Source organism: Coenobita brevimanus, chromosome 1, assembly GCF_032717465.1.
Source record: "Coenobita brevimanus isolate Jiangsu-jjx chromosome 1, ASM3271746v2, whole genome shotgun sequence".
Classification (NCBI taxonomy): Eukaryota; Metazoa; Arthropoda; class Malacostraca; order Decapoda; family Coenobitidae; genus Coenobita; species Coenobita brevimanus.
This window is the reverse complement of record NC_136954.1, coordinates 69,152,961-69,173,945: the sequence shown is the minus strand read 5'-3', so window position 1 is coordinate 69,173,945 and position 20,985 is coordinate 69,152,961. Positions and strand designations below refer to the sequence as shown.

The window sequence follows — 20,985 nt, the reverse complement described above, 5'->3', positions numbered from 1 at the left end:
TTTTGAATAATGGGAAGTTTTAGGTGGCTGACTGGTCACGTGAGGTCATACAGTCGCCCATGGTTACACACACACACACACACACACACACACACACACACAGTTTCCCACTACCAGTACAACTACACACACACATAAGCACTGTCTCAGACCAAACACACACACACACACACACACACACACACGAGTAAACGCACACAGTATGTACGTGATGGAAGTTTGTCAAATTCATAAGTACTCGGTAGGATATAAAGAAAGATAAACATATTGATCCACTGCTTGCTTGCTTGCGTCACACACACACACACACACACACACACACACACACACACACACACACACACACACACACACACACACACACACACACACCACCACCACCACCACAACTGTCACCCCCACCATCTCCACCACCACCACCTCACCACCACAACCATCACCGCCATCATCTCCACCACTACCAGCACCACCACACCACCACCACCACCACAACCATCACCGCCACCATCTCCGCCACTACCACCACCACCACCACAACCACCCTCACAGCCTTCATATTCTCACCACATCACCTGGTTCGATAATACCATTGTTGTCTTATGCTATTAAACACCATCACACCACCTTCCCGCGGTCGCCTCCCTGGCCCCCCTGTGTCCTGCCCACGCTATTTTGTTTACCATTTATAACAACGACAAGAATAAAAAACGGCGATTGACGTCAGAAGAAGAAGAGGAGGAGGAGGAGGAAGAAAAAGAAGAGGAAAGAATCGGGCGTTTTCCATCGTACTCTTGTTCCCGACCAGACAATATTTATCAACAAGGAGAGTTTCATCATCATCATCATCCTTCTACCCACCCAAAGACATCATCACCATCGTCATCATCATCATCATCATCCTAACCCCACTTCCACCTCAAGATGTCCCTCAAATGAACCTCCATCCCTTCACTTCCGTAATGCCAACTGGTCCGCGTCTCCGTGACTCCCGGGAAAGTAGGATATGTTCAGATTAGCCGCCACAATCGATGACACGGCACATCACTCAACTACCCTTACCAGTACTTTAATTCAGTGTGTGTGTGTGTGTGTGTGTGTGTGTGTGTGTGTGTGTGTGTGTGTGTGTGTGTGTGTGTGTGTGTGTGTGTGTGTGTGTGTGTGTGTGTGTGTGTTTTCCCCTTCGACCTTGGAATAAGTCAAAAAGATTCCAGAGTTTAGGGTCGGTATTCTAGTTGGTAAAGGAAGCTCCCTAACGCCCCTTCCTTAGCGATTTATTTTTGGATATGGCTGGTTTATATCCTCCTGTACGTTACTTCCGCTCAGTATGGCGATGCTGGAAGGCTTTATGTAACACAGAAGAGGCCAGCACGGTGAAATAAACAAAATAAATCGCTTACGAAAAGGTTTTAGGGAGCTTCCTCAACCGACGAGAATACACGCCACAGCCCAATGGGGAAAAAAAAAAAAAAACTGTTTCTACATCCTTTCCACAGCAGTTCTTCGTGACTAGCATCATAGTCAAGCGTTAATCTATTGTTACAGCTCAGCATTCAAGATGGAGAGATGGTAATTTCAGGCCAAGTCTGAGTTTACCTTCGCGGGGCAGTGTTTTTGTTGTCAGGAGGTGAGGAAGTGAATTTAAGTGAAACGAGGCGAGGCAAGCAGTGAGATTAGAGGAGCTAAAGTAAGATTAGTTGAGATGAGGTTAGGTGAAGTTAAGTGGGGTGAGAGGAAGTGAAGATAGAGGAAGTGAATAGAGGTATGACAGGAAGAGAATTTTGATGAAGTGGAAGGTGAGGCAGGGAGAGAGTTTAGAGGTGAAGTGTGGTGTGAGAGGAAATGAGTTTAGGTGAAGTGAAATTAGGTAATGTGAGGTGAATCAGGAGGTAGATTTAGGTGAAGCGAAGTGAGGTGAGATTAGGTTAGGTGTGATGTGTGGTGAGGTAGGAGGATGTTAGATAAGGTGAAGTGAAGTGAAGTTTGGTGAAGTTAGGTAAGGTGTGGCTAAGGGTGAGGTGAAGACAGTCAAGGTGAGATGAAGTTAGGTAAGCTGTGGTGAGGTGAGGTGAGTCAGGAAGTCAAGGAAGGAGGGTCAGAAGGATCGATATGACTGGCTGTGATACCTCAACCACACCACCACAACAACAACCTTTCTCTCTCTCTCTGTCTCTCTCTCTCTAATGAACTGGTTTCAGGAGGGCGTAGTCATTTGGTAATTGGGTTCTGAAGAAGGGGTAAGCTTGTTTGTTAAAATGGATTACCCAGGAAGGCACAGTTAATCTGCATCAAGGTTTACTGAAGGATGACAATAGGTGTACAACCATCACGTTCGCAGTGGAAGCCGCTGATGGATCCACAGTCGGACACGTGGATGTTCGAGGGTAAGGAATATTGCTAACCCTTCCACGAATTTAAAAAAAATGCAAGTACATAGCGAACATAAACTCACAATTCGTCATCTAAAGAAAGATATTACTGTACTTGCACAGACATCACGATCACAGTGGAAGACGCAGATGCATTCATACTCTGCCAAGTGACTGGTGGAGGGTAACGCCTATACCCATCCCTTCAGTGAATAAAATCACGTGAATCTGGTAAAAATTAACTTAAAATTCATCATCTATGGGAAGACGTCAATGGTACAGTCTCCGCGGTCGTAGTGGAAGACGTTGATGTATCCACATTTGGCCATGTGACTAGTGGAGAGTGAGGACGCCTCTCCACCCCCTGTACCAGCACACACGCCCTGTGTTACGTCCATCTCCATGCCCGTGTACTGCCCAGCATCCCCACTAAGCCACCCCTTCAGTGCAAACCAGCCATCAGCAGTCTCAGAGCAGTCCAGATCAAAGTCCATCATCCAGTACGCTTCACCATATCTGAGAAGCAGGGTTACTGTTTGAAAGCCATGTCCAACCCCTCCATGCCAGCGTACGTAGATGTATACTCTGGGCAGCAAGGGGCAGTGTGCCGGGATATGTACAGTATATTCGACAACAAAAGTCTTGTCACCCATCCAGCTTCTCTCTCTATGGGCTCTGAAAATCAGTCCCGTATTTCTACGGCAAATGACACTATTTACTTTAAATGGCCATCGATCAGTGTCATCTGTGTCATTTCTTTTGGATTCAAGAGACTAATTTCCAAAGACTGTAAAGAGAAATGCAGGAGAGGTGGCATGACTTTAGCTGGCAACAGAATGACCTGGCTTTTCACACCACTGTTTGTCTCTGCAGCAACTCTCACGTATCTCTCCCCTCTGACGTTCCCACACCTCTATTCTCCACTTCAGTCACCCGAAAGTGCTTGGTGACTAAAGATATGTGCCTGCTGATTTTGTTCACTTTGTTAACTGCATTTTCGGTATTTAAAGAACGGTGAGATATACATGATATACGAGCTAAATAAAGGTATACTCTGTACAGAACTCTGTGATAATTTTGTATCAGCATGCAATTTTCAAAGTATTTTACGAACACAAATACAAACACATACTTGTTGAGTGGCTGGTATCCTGGACTGGCTGGGTCACTGCTGGTCCATGCAGCTGGTGATCCATATGGGGGTAGTCCAGCGTGGTAGCCCTGGCCAGCCTCTGCACCGTGCCAGTCCAGATAGCGATCACCTCTACGCCAGTCATTGTAGCTTGCGTAGTGTGATGTGGAGCCCAGGTCATGCGAGGTGATGGCCAGGGAACATGGGTCACTCGAAACGTCACTACCAAAACACTCTATAACACAATGTAAGATGGGTCGATTTGTAACCATAGAGCCATTTCGTAAACAAGGGGTCGATTAATCACAAGCATTAAAGTATTTTTTTCTTTATGTCTGAACAATACCTGCCTCTGACTTTGTGGTATGAGTTGAATCTCGCCAACAGCACTTACCGTTGATATCGTGTGAGCCTCCCAGTATGAAGACATCTTGGCCAACAACTGTGTGCTGCTCTATGAACACCACCGTTCTCCGCACACCAGGTGTGTGAGTGGAACCTGGGGGAGGGCTGGGTGTGAAGGTGGGGGCTGTGGTGGCGGGAAAGTCTTCAATGACGCACCTTCCCTCATTCCACTCAAAAACGTTGATGTAGCCGCAGCGCCCCTTGTGGTTGCTGGAGACCCCTGGAGCAGTGCCCCCCACGCTGCCCTGGCATGACCCCTGGTGGATATCCAGCTCCCACCCGGTGTAGCCCCCTGCGAACTCCAGCCACCCCTTCAACTCAAACCAGCCGTCATCCGCCAGTGTGCAGTCCAGGTCCACGTCCATCATCCAGTAGTCCTCACCATACCTGGCCAGGGGAAGTCTCGTGAGGGGCAGGGAAGAGAAAGGGGGGGGGGGGATTTATGAGGTAAATATAACTTGTGAGTCTGAAAGGCAAAATGCATGAGGCTTAATTATACAAAAATTTCGATCTCATTTTGAAACTATACTCTTCGGAAAAATCTCTACCTGCTGCCAGCAAGCTTAAGATAGGTACATTTTTTGCACCAACTGCTGAATTCTTATCTATGGTTGATGGGTCTGCTCGATTGGACAGACGGGTAGCAAAGGACAACAACAACAAGAACAACTCCAAGCTCTACCAGCTGTGTATAAGAAGTAGTGTTCTCAAAGCAATATTTAAGTAGTTAAAAAAAATAAATTATAATTCTTTTTGGAAACTGAGAAAAGCTAAATACTGTACTGTATATGATGACCTTCAATGAAAGTGTGCATTTCCTTCTTTCTCTTTACGAGTTAACTTACACATTGAGTTCCTGGTATCCATCAACTCCTGGGGTGCTGGTGGTCCATGCGAGGGGTGTACCAGAGGCAGGGGTGCCCTGGTACATCCCCTGGTCCATCTCACGACCGAACCAGTCCAGGAAGTTGTCCCCGGCCCGCCAGGCATTGTACTTGGCATAGTTGGGTGTGCTGCCCAAGGACCGGTGGCTCATTGGCAGTGCACAGACGTCACTCTCAGCCGGGGGACCACACTCTGAGGGCACGTGCACACCAGCCTAGGGTTAGTTATTATGTCACTGATTTTTAAATGGATGAGTAGCAGTAGTAGTAGCAGTACAAGTAGTAGTAGTATTAGTAGTAGTAGTGGCAGTATAGTAGCAGCAGCAGAAGTAGCAGTATTAGTAGTAGCAGTAGATGTAGTTGTAGTAGTAGTTACCTGGGTGTGTTTCCTCATTGATGCCTCCCCTGACGAACACATACTGCTCTTCATACACCTTCTTGTGTATGAATACCACGGTACGACGGTAAGGAGACTCCGTTGTGGTGGGTGGGGAAGTCTCCGTCCACACCTCTGAAGTTGCTGTGCTGAAGCCTGAAGTGAAGTCTGAAGGAAAGTCTGTGATGTCTGAAGTGAAGTCTGAAGAATAGGTGAAATCTGTGAAGTCTGAAGTATCTGTGAAGTCTGTGGTGAAGTCTGAAGTATCTGTGAAGTCTGTAGTGAAGTCTGAAGTATCTGTGAAGTCTGTGGTGAAGTCTGAAGTATCTGTGAAATCTGTGGTGAAATCTGAAGTATCTGTGAAGTCTGTGGTGAAGTCTGAAGTATCTGTGAAGTCTGTGGTGAAGTCTGAAGTATCTGTGAAGTCTGTGGTGAAGTCTGAAGTATCTGTGAAGGCTGTGGTGAAGGCTGAAGTATCTGTGAAGGCTGTGGTGAAGGCTGAAGTATCTGTGAAGTCTGAAGGATGTGTGGTGAAGTCTGAAATATGTGTGAAATCTGATGTTAAGTCTGATGTTTCTGTGAAGTCTGAAGTACCTGTGAAATCTGAGGAATCTGTGAAGTCTGAAGCGAAGTCTGAAGTGTCAGTGGCGATGTCTGAAGTAAAATCTGTCGTCCCTGTAAGGTCTGAAGTGAAGTCTGAAATTTCTGTGGAGCCTGTGGTGAATTGTGTGGTTAGGTCGTCTGTCTCTGTAACATCTGTGGTCCAGCTCTCTGTCTCATCCTCTGTGTTGTCTGTGGTAAGGGCGTCTGTGGCTGTTTCGTCTGTGGGAGCCTCGTCTGTGGGACCACTGGAGGCTTCTGTAGCAGTGTCTGTGGTCCACGTGGCGGTGCCCTCTGTGGTGGGGAGTTCTGTGGTGGTTGCAGGATCTGTTGATAATGATGAAAATAAAAGTTAATGTAGGGTGGGAAAGGAGGTCCGGATGATGATGATGATGATGATAAGTTTATGTAGGTAAGAGTAAAGTGATGGATGCTGAAAGAAAATGTGAACTAAAATAGACGAAGTATCGGGAGATCAAGCCCTGTACTGTATCAATTAATGGTCCAGCTGTCATGATTTCCTGTTCGAATTTCTGGATCCTAATCACTACTCATGCCATGGATCAAAGAGGAACTAGGTAATAATGATGATGATGATGATAGCCAGTTTGTTTTCATTTGACAGAACCTGACCACTGCTGGAGTTTAAATTGCAGCATCAACGCAGTGTGAAATTCAATGATGCGTTGCCATGGTTACCGTTCAAATCAGTCCCTCAACCTGACTATATTTGGCTATCAACTGAGCTGAATGAGGTTAGAGATCCTTGTCAAGTTGGAGTAAACACACTGTTGTTATGGCTGCCTGCACTGGAATGATAGTGAGATTGTGACATACAGGTTAGTTTATATGTAGCATTGAGTCAGGCGATCTCTTGTGTGTTGAGGGGACTTTATAATCTCTGCAGTGCCTGTTTCAATAACCCACACTCCCACTACCTCATTTATGCCCACACCAGCAGACAGGGCCGACCTCGTAATACATAAACAACCCAGGACCTTATTTACGGGGCACTCTGATTATAACCTTGTCTCACTCACCGCACCCAACGCAGTACGCCACAAATGGGATGTCGTAGTTGCTGATGATGATTCTGGCTGCCCCGTCGCCCGCCACAGTGATGGTGGTGTTGCAGCCGCTCACCACATCGCAGTACTCACCCGCGGGAAGACCTGAATGACGTAAGAAGGCTGGGGTTATTGTGACAGGATTGTGGTGTGTGTGTGTGTGTGTGTGTGTGTGTGTGTGTGTGTGTGTGTGTGTGTGTGTGTGTGTGTGTGTGTGTGTGTGTACATAAGTATATATCATAAAACAGTTTCTGCAGGACACTGACTTGAATGATTTTTTTTTTCTCCAAAATTGGACACATGAAAACGACCACCTCCTTTGTGAAGCCCCCCTCCCCCCCCTCTCTCTCTCTCACCTGTGCTCACCACCTCGTCCATTTCACCAGAAGGCGCCATCACAAACACCCCCATCCCGCCTCGCTCCAACACCAAACTTCCAGAAAACGCCAGAATTTCGAATCTTGATCTGTTCGTGCCAGCCACTGCATTTCTGAAGCCAACCTGAAAGAATGATTTACACGAAACTATAGTCTGTTCACTCTAACGATCCAAATTTTCGTCCTTCTGGAGCTTATTTCACGTTGCTGAGTGGCAGAAAAAGACAATGCTACGGCTCTACATCCTTTCCATAGCACTTCTTCCTGACTTGCATCTTATTTCAGAGTTAATCTTTTGTTACGGCTCAGCATTCAAGAAAGAGGGAGGGCAGTTTTAAAGCAAGGTACAATAAAATAATAATAATAATAATAATAATAATAATAATAATAATAATAACAAAAAAAATGCATACTCGTGAAACAACCCCGTCTCCCGCGTCTCACCATAGCGGCGATGGGAGGCCAGCGATGTTCACAAACCCAGGGCCACTCGCACTGTCCGTCGGGCGCTGTGGTGATGGGCAGGGTGTTGTTGGAGTCGTCAGTTGGGGGGCCTTCTGCAGGGTCGTAGAAGTCGTAGCTGCTCATGACGCGTGCCAGGCCGTAGTCGTCCGCTAACATGAACGCGGTGGCCATCTGGTACTCGCGCTCATCTCTGAATGTCAACACCTCACCTGATTTCACAAGGGGAAACGGAAAATGAACCAAATGGATCGAAAAATAAAAGGGGGGAGAACATAACAAAAAAACACGTCCAAAATGAGCTGGGAAATAAAACGGACAAGACAGAAGCAAGGAAAGGAAAATAAGAACCGCACAAAATGGATGCAAAAAATGGGTAAAAGAGAGGATAAGGGGTGAAAATATTTACTATGCTGCTACTCACACAGTGTTAATATAACTGTACTACATTAGCTAATTCTACAACGGTATCTCTATCTAAGGTTGCGTCCACATCAAATGACTGCTGGTGTGGGCATGAGTTCTGCATCACTGTGACTCATGGAAGTTCCTGCTTGCATCCACTTGTGACCAATGGGGCCACTTGTACTCGTATGCATACACACACACACACACACACACACACACACACACACACACACACACACACATCTCTCTCTCTCTCTCTCTCACCTGGCGCCAGGAACGGATCACGCTGACTAAGGTGACTATCAACAAACACCAACGCTCTGGACGGGGGCGCCATCCCAAGAGAAGGATCATAGACGCTGGACAGGCTAGCAAAGTCCTCTATTCCGGCTGAGACTTGTTTCCCGTACTGTCTCTCCGTCACTAGACCTGGAGGTAGATTAAATTCCTTCACCACAACTTCGGAGTCTTAGTTTAACCTTGATACGTCTAGAAATCTATAGTCTCTCAAGGGGAGTAGATGAGAGAGTACGCACCTAGGGGATAATACTCCTCCGGGCGTATCGCAGTGCCTGGCGGGATGACGTCGTAGTAGAAGAAGGGCGAGGTGTCTGGCGAGAACCCCTCAGATACACTCAGGTTCGCCGTCTGCGCCTTGATCCCCAGCAGGTCCTACGGGGAGGAGATTACCGGTCCAGGATCGTGGTCGTTTTGGAAATATCGCTGCATTATTTCTATCTGTCTACCTTTTTATATAATTATCTGCCTGTCTGTCTGTCTGTTTCTCTCTCTCTCTCTCTCTCTCTACCGGTATCTATCTGTCTATCTATCTATCTATTTATCCATCCATCCACTCACCTTCGGCCAAATATTAGAGGCAGCATCGACCCTAAACCCAGCCACACCAAAAGATATCAGCTGGTTCAGATAATAAGCAATAATCAGTTGCACAGGCTCCTTCCCCGTTGCAAGGTCTAGTTTCCCCTCTAGCCTGCAGTACCTCGCCTCCTCCGCGCTGTCGTACGAGTGAACTAGGCCTGTGGGTTGGAAATTGAGCTTAGTAATTTCTAGATTTTCCCCGCCAAAAATCTTGAACCTGCACTAGGCTTGGCGAGCTGGAAAATGCTCCGATTAATTCCTAGATTTTTCTCGTCTAGAATTTTGAATTTGCACTAGCCCTGGTGATTTAAATAAATAGTTTGGATGATTTCTTCTCTCAATTGCTCGTAAATATAGCTATGAAATATGGAGTGTTATTTCCATAGACCCTTCTCGTCCGTGTAGCTAGCTGGAGAGCAAGTTAAGGCTATGCTGAGAGAGACATCTATGCTACTGGGATGACAGTTGATGCCCCGACTGCACTACGGTACATACTACTACACAATTCATTTTTTTTTTTTTTGTCCCGACCATGCAAAAGAAAGTTAGATGATAGCATTAACACTCAGGCTAATTAACACTCAGCTACTTATAATAATCTCGTGTTACCTGAAATAATTACTTGCGTTGTCCCAAGGAGAGGGTTAATAAATCCCTCAAAAAATCCGCCCAATTAACCACACACAGACATCCCTTGCACATACCACCAATTTTCGTAACAAACTTTTTTTTTTTCCTAATAAAACGTGGGAAACAAAATCCTATAGAAAAGTAGGATTGAACACTGTACTTTACCATCCTCAGTAGTGCACGATTTTGAGAAGAAGTAGGCGTCATCGTAGGGCCGGAAGGTGTAGTTGGTGGCATCATAAAAACTGCCCGCCGACCCGTAGCCTGATATGCCCTCCTCCACCATGTTGTTCAGTACAGCGTCAACAAACACCCTGGGGAATGGTAGTGGAGGTGTAGACAACCAACCTACCTGTCTATCTACCTACCCACCTATCAGTTTATCTATGCTACTCTCCTGCCTACATGGCTAACAACTAACTCACCTACCTACCTTCCAATCTACCTTCCTACTCGTCACCTTCGTTCCTTCTTACCTACTCCTCACCTTGCCTATACCTGCCTGTTCCTTCACCTTTCTATAACAGTGACCCCTCCCCCCGCTTCAACTTTTCTTTCCTTACTATAGATGAGTTGAGCGATGGTGTGTGCGTATTCGTCCCTCTAAGTCTAAGATCAGGTAAATCTTCCAACACCAAAAATTTACGCTTAGCAAAATTATCATTCACTCACTCAATCAATTAGTCAGTCTTCAAGGGCACAGTTCATCATCATCATCATCAAAATCATCATCGTAATCCTGTTCCAGACTAGCAAACATGGAAGGCAAGATTAAGAAATTGAGCTGGAGAGCGTGAATGCAGAATTATGAAGAGAGTCTCCTGTGAAGTAATAAATGCATTCACACAGGGGATATATGTGTGTGTGTGTGTGTGTGTGTGTGTGTGTGTGTGTGTGTGTGTGTGTGTTCTCACCTAACTGTTCTTACCTAACTCTATCTTTACCAGAATGAGTCAAGCTCGTACTGTTCCGCGTATTAAACCATTTTTATCATACATATCCTTAAATTTATGAACAGTGTGTGTGTGTGTGTGTGTGTGTGTGTGTGTGTGTGTGTGTGTGTGTGTGTGTGTGTGTGTGTGTGTGTGTGTGTGTGTGTGTGTGTGTGTGTGTGACCTCCCTGCCTCACCTAACCCCTACGGCATTGCATCGGTGAACCATGTCCTTGAACTGCTCCTGTGTGCCTGACTGTGAGTGTATGAGGTAGGACACGGGCTGGTAGCGCTGGGTCCAAGACAGTCCATCCATCACGCGGTGCTCTTGGGGCGGCGAGACCTGGAAAATATACAAAAAAATAAAAAAGGAAAAAAGAGCAAGAGAAAAAAGGATAGAGGGTGAACGATGAAATAAACAATTATATATGTATAAAAAAAGAGACAATATTACAACCTCCCAACTTCCAAAAATAAAACAGAAATTATACTAGAACCTTCAACTTCCACATCTCGAATAATAAACTCTCACCTGTACGGCACAATACCCATTCGGCGCCAACACCTCCTCACACTCTCTGGCCACATCTTCCCATGGCCACTCAAACAGGTGTACCAGGGTGTGTCCAGGGGGGCACAGTGGTGGTGACATGGGGGGGTCATCACACATCACCACCACTGCCACTGTCAGCACCATCACCACCTTCACCGCCATCACCAGCGTCGGCCTGTGACTGGGAGAGTGGTGAGGTGAGTGCAATTTTTATTATTATGATACTACCGGTACTACTACTCCTACTACTACCATCACTACTACTACTATTACTATCATCATCATCATCATCATCACCACCCAGACCCCCTTTCCCACACCAGTATATAGTAAGGTAGGGTCCAGAGTGCAAGACAAATACCATATGCCTCTTGTAACTTACGTATCTAGTGTGGGAAATACAAAACCCATTTTCCCACGCTCAGGTAAAGGTCATACATGTAATTATCACCAAATCTACCCCAGACTAACCTAGTATTGTGATTTATTTATTAATTTAATAATTCATTTACTTTTGGAGAGGGGGAGGATTTCACTTCGTGTTTCGTGTGGTAGCGTGACAAAAAATAAAAAAAAATCGATTACCACGGTATTCGCAAAAACTCAAAAATTATAAATAATGTATGTTTCTCTTCTTTTCTCAAGGAGATCACCGTAACCGAAAAAAAAAAAAAAAAAAGTACTTAGTAGGTGAGAACAGACGGGGATAGCAAAATTTTTGTCCGTGAAACAGACAGGCATGAAGGTAGGATACACACCGGGAAGAACTTTCTATACGGTAGCGTACGAAAGTGACTTGGACCAGTTTCCATTGCATTGGGAAGTTACGTGAGTCAACTTTCTATAGCAAATTGGCCCGTATCAATTTTCTAAAGGGAGCTGCATAAATACACGAACACCACTTAGCCGTGAACACATTGACTCATGGATTTCTCTCGATTGAACGTAATGATTAGGTCTCAGACGAAATGTAACTCCAAGATGTGTCAATTACAGACAAAATGTTTCTCGCGACTTACGTAATCTCTTGGCTGAACAAAATAATCTGGCTACCATGAATAAAAATACCTACGTACTACATCACACCAAAAGAATGACTGTGACTTGTGATCCGTAGGTCTGCATTGGTGAGGTATAATACTGACGACTTACCTGTGTGTGGGCATATCCGAGAGTGTGATGGAAATGTGAACACTCTACCTTCCTCTCAGCTCACTTTTCTCCCCTAACCCTTCCCGCCCCTGCCCTTCTCTTCCCTCCCCTCCCTCACCCCCTACCTTCCCCTCTCCTCGGTTCCCTTTCTCACTCCTTCCCCTTCCCTTTCTCTCTCTCTCTCTCACCTCTCCCCTCTTCTTTCCTCTCACCGCCTCCCTTGCTGTTCTCTCCCCTTCCCTGTCCTCTCTCACTCCGGTCTTCTCTCTCTCTGTTTCTCCTCTTCATACTTCCCTCCATACCTCATCCTTTCCCACTTCCTCCTCCTCGTCCTCCCTCTCCTTCTCCTCTCTGGCAAGTCAGGACAAATATACATAGTTTGTAGAATGTAATGAAGGTTAGGAGAGAGAGAGAGAGAGAGAGAGAGAGAGAGAGAGAGAGAGAGAGAGAGAGAGAGAGAGAAGCTGAATGTACTAAGGTAACAAAAACAATAAAAATACTATTATCAGACTGAACAGGCTTTAAACACTACATAACTTCTTACGCAACTCCTTAGCAGCGTCTTAAAGGACTACGATAATTCCCAGGCCTCTATCACGGCACCTGTATCACGTCGGTCCGAATTTTAAGTGGCGTTGAAATATTCGTTACACCTTCACCTAACCGATTTGTTTTGAGTATCACCATAATTACTCTCTCGCTCTATCAGCAACTCTTCATCTTCCTTCTCCCACACCCATGTACTGGTCCACTTTTTTCATCTATACCAATTAGGATTCCTTAAAATATCATCATCATCATCATCATCAATGTTAAGCAGCGTGTTCTGTACCCCGACTTCTCGGGTCCAGTCACGATGCAACTCTGGGTCCTTAATTCCTGACCGGGTCAGCACTAGCAAGGAAGGGAAACACAAACACCACGAGGAAACAAATGCACTAATATATTAATAGAGAACAATTACACACACACAACATTCTATGACCAGAGTCGAAATTACACAATGCCTTACACTGATATTGATCTCAATCACTGTCCACCTAGTTCAACATCTTTGTCTCATATCTGGGTTATTTCCTCACAGTATCACAGGCAACATTTCACCAATATAGGTAGTACATCAGCATAGGCAGACTTACATACAACACAACCCAGTATATCCACAGGGACAGTTCTTAAGCCTAGGTGTTCGCGTGACACAGACGGGTCCTAGCTAATACATCATCTCCGTGTGACATGTACGGAAGTCCCTATAGCTAACTTAGACTCTATACGCGCGTCACTCAGGCCGAGACTGTACCGTAGGTCACACTGGGGGGAGTGGGGGGGAGAGGGGCTTAATGAGGATAGGGAGGGTTTCTCTCTGTGGGGCCGGGCCGGGGGCAGGGAGGGGGAGGGGGGGGGATTTAGTACTGAGATATTGCTGTGTTATGTGAGTGATACGGGCTCGGGTGTCACTGTCCAAAGGAGGGGGGGTCTCAACCTGAGGCTGGGGTTATACATTCTGCAGGTGATTCACAGGAGCTCGATTCGTCGGTAGGGGGGGGGAATACTATAAGGGGGGGGGAGGATGTGTGCCGCGTATGGGGAAAGGAACACAGGGGAACGGATCACTGGTAGTCCACGGAAGGGGGGAGGGGTTCACAACACTGGGGAGGTATATTTTCACGAGGCCTGTCACTCACAGTTCTGACGGAGAAGAGACAATGGCCCACGGGTGAGAGCACAGTACTACACTGTGGGTGAGAGGGCCTATGCAGGGAGCTCCAGGTGGCGGTCAAGCGTGGGAGGCGGGCCGTCCGGGGAGCTGTGCAAGATGGTAGGGCCTGTGGGGTTGCCACTAGTCTGGGGTTGCCACTAGTCCGGGAGTAATGGGGTGGCTTTCTCACCGAGTCGGCCCTGCAGGAGGCAGGGCTCTCGGGACTGGGACCGAAGAGGGCCAGAAGTCGGGCTATATGCCGTCGGCCCTTGGTCATCTTTGGGGTCCGGGGGAGGGCCTGGTGGAGGCCTGGCCAGAGTGTCAGCCGGGAGGAGGGTGCCACCAAGGTAGGGCAGCCTGTACTGTTATGCTGGTGTTTTTAGGTCGACTTCTCGTCCCTTCGTCAGACAGCCCCGTCGGGCACTGCCCGTGCTCCTCCGTAAAACAGAGGTGCGAGGGCACTCCTGTCGCAGGGCTAGGGCCTCCTGCCCTGGGGACGTCGGGAGGAAGAGGTTGGACGTACGCTCTCGGCTTATGCCACAGTTCTGACGGAGCATGCCCTCCCTTCGTCAGGTTGAGGTTACCTGTCCTGGAGACGTCAAGAGGAAGAGGATGGATGTACACTCTTGGCTTTCGCCACAGCTCTGACAGAGAGTGTCCTCCTTCCGTCTGGGAAGGTCCTGTGCCCGTAATGTCGGGAGGAAGAGGTCGGATGTACTTTCTCGGCTTTTATCACGGCTCTGACGAACCATGCCCTCCTTCAATCTAGGCAGGGGAATAGCAACCCTAGAGGCTCCCCCTGAGTCCTCAGTTAGTTGTGGAGCCGATCCAGAAGACTCGGCATCCGAGGGGGTGCTTGGGACCTTGCCACTGCAAGTCTCACCTGGATTCTGGCGAGAATTCCCTCTGCTGGAGAGTAGTGTACCTTTTCCGTACACTGCTGGGTGGTCTGGCTGCCCGGAAGAGGGTCGCCGGGTCGCGAGGGAGATGCGCTGTTGTTGGCTGGACATCCGCCCAGGTAATTCAGCCCCTCTGTTGTCTCCTTGTGGGATGGGTATCACCCCCTCACTGTCTCCTCCTGGGATGGTGGTGTCAGGCTCATCCTGCCACGCTGGTATTTCAATCATCATCATCATCAAATCCTGTGTCGACCCATGAGAAGCGTAGGAGCCCGGGGCTAGGCAAGTTAGTCCTGACATTTACGATGAGAGTGACCAGCCTCGCTCATCCCTGAGTGGCAATATTAACAATAATCCCCAAACCACCCCTTGGATGTGGAAACTTGCACAGGCTCAATCCGATTGGAGCACCTCAATTACCCACTAAACTACCAGGTGCCATAAGCTGGTTATATGGTTACCACCCAGTGTTGTAAATGGTTTCCTGGTGTACAGGACTCTTGTCCTATGTGACGCACACAGAGCCTAAGATTAGCTAGGGCATCGTCCATGTCATGCGTATATATTGTACTAGCTAGGGCCTCGTCTATGTCACACAAATACCTAGGCTTAAGGGTTTGAATATATGTTGTCATCAATGTCATGCACCTGTTGGAATGGGTATACCGTATTATGCAGTCCGTATGTGTGAATATGATGTACCTGACAACTTTGTGAAATATTGTCTGTGACACTGCGTGGACATAACCCTACTTCATGAAGGTGTAATTCCGTGTATAGGCCCGACTTGCTGAACTAGGTGGAAAGTAATTGTTCATCATCATCATCCTAAGTCATTGTAAGTTTCTCAGTTTTGCTCATAGAATGGTGTGTTTGTCTTTTGATAATATATAACTGTGCCTTTTGACCAGTGGTGTTTGTGTTTTCCTTCCTTGCTAGTACTGACCCGGTCAGGAACAAAGAACCCAAGGCTGCACCGTGTCTGTACCCACGAAGTCAGGACGCAGAACACGCTGCATAACAATATACATACCCGGTATATATGTATTGTAGAAGCTGACTCACGCACACAATGCAGATGGACAAAACTACAGCACCCTCACGTCCAAGACGATTTTGTCCAAGACGTTTCACGTCCAAGACAAAGACCATTAATAATAATCAAATGTCTATTTATCTATCTATCTATTGCCAGACGCCTCAATCCCGTTTGGGGTGGCCACAAACAAATCGCCTCCAAGTCGCCCTGTCCCCCGCCATTTCACTGCCCTGCTCCCAACTCACACACCCCTTTCTCATATACCTCTCCACCCCATCCCTCCATCTCATCCTCGGCCTCCCCCTCCCTCTTCCCCCCTCCACCTCACTCACATACACTCTCTTCGTCAGTCTTTCACCCTCCATCCTCTCAACATGGCCAAACCACCTCAGTGTGTTCCTCATAACGCTTCCTATCACATCCACATCCACACCACAACGCTCCTTTATATCCTCATTCGTCAGCCTGTCTCTCCATGTAACTCCACAGGCTCCTCTTAAATAACTCATTTCCACTGCTCTCACTCTTGACTTGTGTCCTTCCAACAACGTCCAAGCTTCACTTCCGTACGTTACGAGTTGGTATCACAATACTGCCATGTAGTAACTTTTTCACTTCCATGCTCACTTCCCTGTTTCTTATCACTGCTTTCAAAGAACCAGCAACCTTTCTTCCCTGCTGTACTCTTTCAAGCACTTCACCCTCCAAACCTCCATCTTTACTCATCACACTACCCAAGTACTTAAACATACTCACATTTTCCAATTCCTCACCATCCAACCTCGCTGTACATTCACTGACTTCACCTCTCTCAAAGACCATCACTTTACTCTTCCCTACATTCACCTTTAGATTCCGTTTCTTACACACTCTCCCAAACTCATCCACCACGACCCACAGCTCCCCTTCGTCTTCACTCAACAACACAGTATCATCTGCAAACAACAGTACAGGGAGTTTCCAAACATTATCCTCTCTCACCAGGGCCACTCCAACATCCACTACCCTACCTTGTACCTCTTTTATTACCCCATCCATGTACAGATTGAACAACCATGGAGACATGACACATCCCTGTTTCAACCCAACTTTCAAAGAGAAAAATTCACTTAGTTCACCATCCACACGCACTGCAGCCTTCGCACCATCGTACATACTCTTCACAGCATTCAACAACTTCCCATCTACTCCATATATTCTTAACACTTTCCACATTCCTTGTCTATCCACCCTGTCATATGCTTTCTCCAAATCCAGAAAGATGCATACAACTTCTATCCCTTCTCTAGAAACTTTTCCACTAAAGATCTAAGAATGAATATCTGATCTACACAACCTCTTCCCTTCCTAAAGCCTCCCTGTTCTTCTCCAACTACTTTCTCTGTTCTTTCTCTAACTCTGTCAATAAGTATCCTATCATACACTTTTCCTATTATACTAAGAAGACAAATGCCCCTATGATTACCACACACTTCTTTTTCCCCTTTTCCTTTGTACAAGGGAATAATTATACCTGACTTCCAATCCTCTGGGACTCTACCTTCCTCCCAGGCCAATCTGCACATCTTCCACATCCATTCTACTACTATCTCTCCCCCATGCTTCAGCATTTCACCACACACTCCATCAATTCCTGGGGCTTTCCCCGATTTAACTTTCTTCATTGCTTGCACAGCTTCTATCCTACTGATTTCTTCCTGTCTTCTCACCTCCCTCCTTCTCCCAGCCATTCCCCAGCCACTTATACTCGCATTACTTCCATCCTCTATGTTCAACAATTCCTTAAAGTGTTCTCTCCATCTGCTCACTTTTTCTCCCTTCTCCACTAGTAATCTATCATTTTTATCTTTCACTCCCCTGCTAACTTCACTTCCACCCTGTCTTACTCTTTTCACCTCTTTCCAGAACATTTTCTTACAGTCCCTCCACTTTACACTCAAATTCCTTCCAAATTCCTCATCCACTTTCTTCTTACTCTCTCTTACTAATCTTTTCACCTCTCTCTTTCTTTCTACATATAACTCTCTCTTCCGCCTCTCAACTTCTTCCACGTCCCTATTTCTCATTCATTCATTGTATGCTTCTTCTTTTGTGCCACAGCCTGTTTCACCTCTTCAGTCCACCAAGCTGTTCCTTGCACCCCCCCTCCATCTTCTCTTCCTTCCACACACCACATCACATGCTGCACATATTTCTTCTGTAAATATCCTACACACACCTTCCACGTCTCCCATCTGCTCCAATTCATATTTGCCCAATCGTTCCTCCACTTCTCTCTTATACTCTGCCTTTTTCTCATCCTCTTGTAACCTTTCCACTCTCCTTGCAACTACTCCTTCCTCTCGTCTTTCCCTTCTTCTATTCCTCCATCTTACTTGAATTCTAATTCTGGCCACCACCAAGTAGTGGTCAGAAAGTCCACTCCCCCAACCTCTATAAATTCTTGCATCCATTACACATCTTCGCATCCTTTCATCCACACACACACAATCAATCATTGCCTTCCTTTCATTCAGTTCACCACCCACCCTTCTCATCACTCGCCATGTATACCTGTGGATCATTTTATGCCTGAAGAGGGTATTGGCTATCACCAACCCCCTCCCAGCACAAATGTCCACTAACGCAGTCCCATTCTCATCTATCTCAGCAGGCACACCCCACTCACCAACTATTCCATCCACCTTCACATTCCCAACTTTACCATTCATATCACCGATCAAAAACACTCTCTCATTCCTTCCAAACTTTTCCATGCACACTTCTGCATTTGTCCAGAACTCTTCTCTCACTCTTCTAGCACGATCTTGCGTTGGCGCATACACACACACAATCGCCCACATTTGTATTCCAACTATCAACTTTACCCACACAATCCTTGACCCAACTGATCCATACTGTCTTATGCTCCTCTTCCATCTTTTACTCACAATTATACATACTCCTTCCTTTGCCCTCTCATTCTCACCTACTCCTGCACATATACCCCATCCATACTCCCATTCTCTCACACTTTCTCCTCTCCATTTTGTTTCAGTTATTCCACATACATCCACTTTCGCACCCTCAAGCACCTGGACAATCTCTCTCTCTCTTTCACCTCATCATTCGCTCCCCTTACATTCCACATTCCGATAACCATGTCCTTTGTCCGGTCCTTGGTCGTCATCGTTTGGTCAGTCCTTGTCCAAGGCTTATTGTTTGTTTTTATAGTTAGTTGTTTTCCGGGGAGGGGCACTAACCCTCCGCCAACCCTTTTAGTCGCCTTTTACGACAAGCAGGGATACTGGGGGAGTATTCTTGAAAAACCCCCCTACCCCCAGGGGGTAATCAAATGTATTGCTGTAATACAGTTGCATATGTCCAATACGGAACCAACGGTTCATAACAGCCCAAATCCGAGGAGAATACAACTATGATGGTCTCACCCAGTCCAACATGGTTCCCTTGTTGTCCAATAAAATATTAGAATCTGGTCATGTGATGACCAGGCGGGGCTTGTTTTTGTCTAAAATTATCTCCCTAACCAAAGCATTGTGGACACACTTACCGCGTGTTGCACTCAGCGTTTGCTCCCAGGTTATTGCCCCTCCTTCCATAGCCATGCTTAGGAAACCATCTGCTAACCCCCTGAAGCACCGCCATCTACCTACTAAGCTGGAGATAACAAGCTCAGAAACACACACTTTCAAGGTGAGGAAATTTGTACTGGTGCCAAAACAGGTCTAGGTTGATGTTTTTAGGGGCACTTTTCAAAGATTTTGTGACAATATTAATTTTTTCCATAAGGCCTTGTGTTTGTCCAAGACATTTCTCGTCCAAGACGGGACCCTCAGGCGACAATATTACCGTCTTGGACACAAGGGTACTGTACATACACATTCATGCTCTACATACACATTCTGGGTTCTGAAGGACACCTGTTGAGGAACACCATTTTTTGTCCCTGGACCACGACTCATCTCAACCTTGCACAGTATGGCTCACAAGGGTACAGGCATGAAAGGCTTTTGGACTGTATAGCAAAAATGAAAGTGTTGATAAAATCTGCATAAACAAGTAACATGTGTGATATGCAGGAATGACCTGGTAAGGAAAAGGTGCTAAGCAGTCTCCTAAGGCACTGAGAATACAGACCTAGAAATGCACCTTTCATTACTGCTGTGCAAACTTTATTAATTAAGAGATAAGCACTGGGTGAGGCTGGTCATGCTCATCTTAAGATAAGGGATGAGTGAGGCTGGTCACTCTCATCTTAAATGTCAGGACCAACTTGCCTAGCCCCGGGTGCCTACGCTCCTCATGGGGCAGCACAGGATTAGGTGATGGATGGATAAATGTACATAATTAAATGAAAAGGTACAGGTGAAGGAGAAAAATGGTTGAACTCAACTGTGAACAGTCTAATTCGACACCTTAAATACAATACACTCATTCAAACATTCACAATATTTTTCATGTCATTCCCAACTTCTAACAACAAATACAGTATTTCAAACTAGCACCCTCCAATAAACACATCCATGCATGAGTATGTACACATAGGTGTGCACACACATTCATGCACTCATGTGCATTTACACACATACAGTGTCATATAATTCAATAATCATTATCACAACAGTACCATGCTTCATCTGCAGCTGCTCTGTGCAAAATATATAAAAAACTTCATTAAAGAGGATTTTAACCTGTATATTATAAACATAGCAACAATGAATGACAGCTAGCTATAATTCATTGATTTTAGACAAAAACTGAATAAAAACGGGCTTAAATAAAGAACAGTAACACTCACAGATTCATGTCTTTTCCAATTAAACCCAAAATGTATTTGAAAGGAATTCTCCCTGTGTTGGGAACTTATGCACTAGGGTAATACTGTATTATAAAAGTAAATAATTGCCAGTTCTGTAATGGAGGGTTTAACTCTTTCAGCTTGGGACTTGTTTACATCAAATTTTTGTGGGAGTTAACTCTTTCAGCCTAAGGACTGTTTACATCAGCTTTTGGTAGGGGTTCACTCTTTCAGCATGAGACTTGTTTTTTAATTCTCGCTTCCCTTAAGATTACCCTCCAGCACTTGGGACAGTTTTCTGATACATGCACGAAGATCAAGGGTGGA

The 20,985-nt window shown here is 46.1% G+C and overlaps 2 protein-coding genes and 1 long non-coding RNA gene across 3 annotated transcripts in view; all 3 read right to left on the bottom strand.

Annotated features, from left to right (window-relative positions):
* LOC145390064 (uncharacterized) overlaps nt 1-20,985 on the bottom strand; it is a 258,037-nt gene that overhangs the window by 207,807 nt on the left and 29,245 nt on the right. The window lies entirely within an intron of this gene.
* LOC145410935 (alpha-amylase-like) lies at nt 2,624-3,770 on the bottom strand. The gene is made up of 2 exons (XM_080281013.1): nt 3,499-3,770; nt 2,624-2,882 (listed from the first exon to the last, which is right to left on the bottom strand). The coding sequence occupies exons 1-2, from the start codon at nt 3,768-3,770 to the stop codon at nt 2,624-2,626; spliced, it is 531 nt and encodes a 176-aa protein (XP_080137139.1).
* Nucleotides 3,828-11,233, bottom strand: LOC145410804 (uncharacterized). The gene is made up of 12 exons (XM_080280953.1): nt 11,051-11,233; nt 10,716-10,861; nt 9,752-9,900; nt 8,936-9,114; nt 8,614-8,749; nt 8,342-8,506; nt 7,652-7,881; nt 7,187-7,331; nt 6,804-6,935; nt 5,164-6,090; nt 4,749-4,980; nt 3,828-4,290 (listed from the first exon to the last, which is right to left on the bottom strand). Exons 1-12 carry the CDS (start codon nt 11,231-11,233, stop codon nt 3,828-3,830), a joined length of 3,087 nt encoding a protein of 1,028 aa, XP_080137079.1.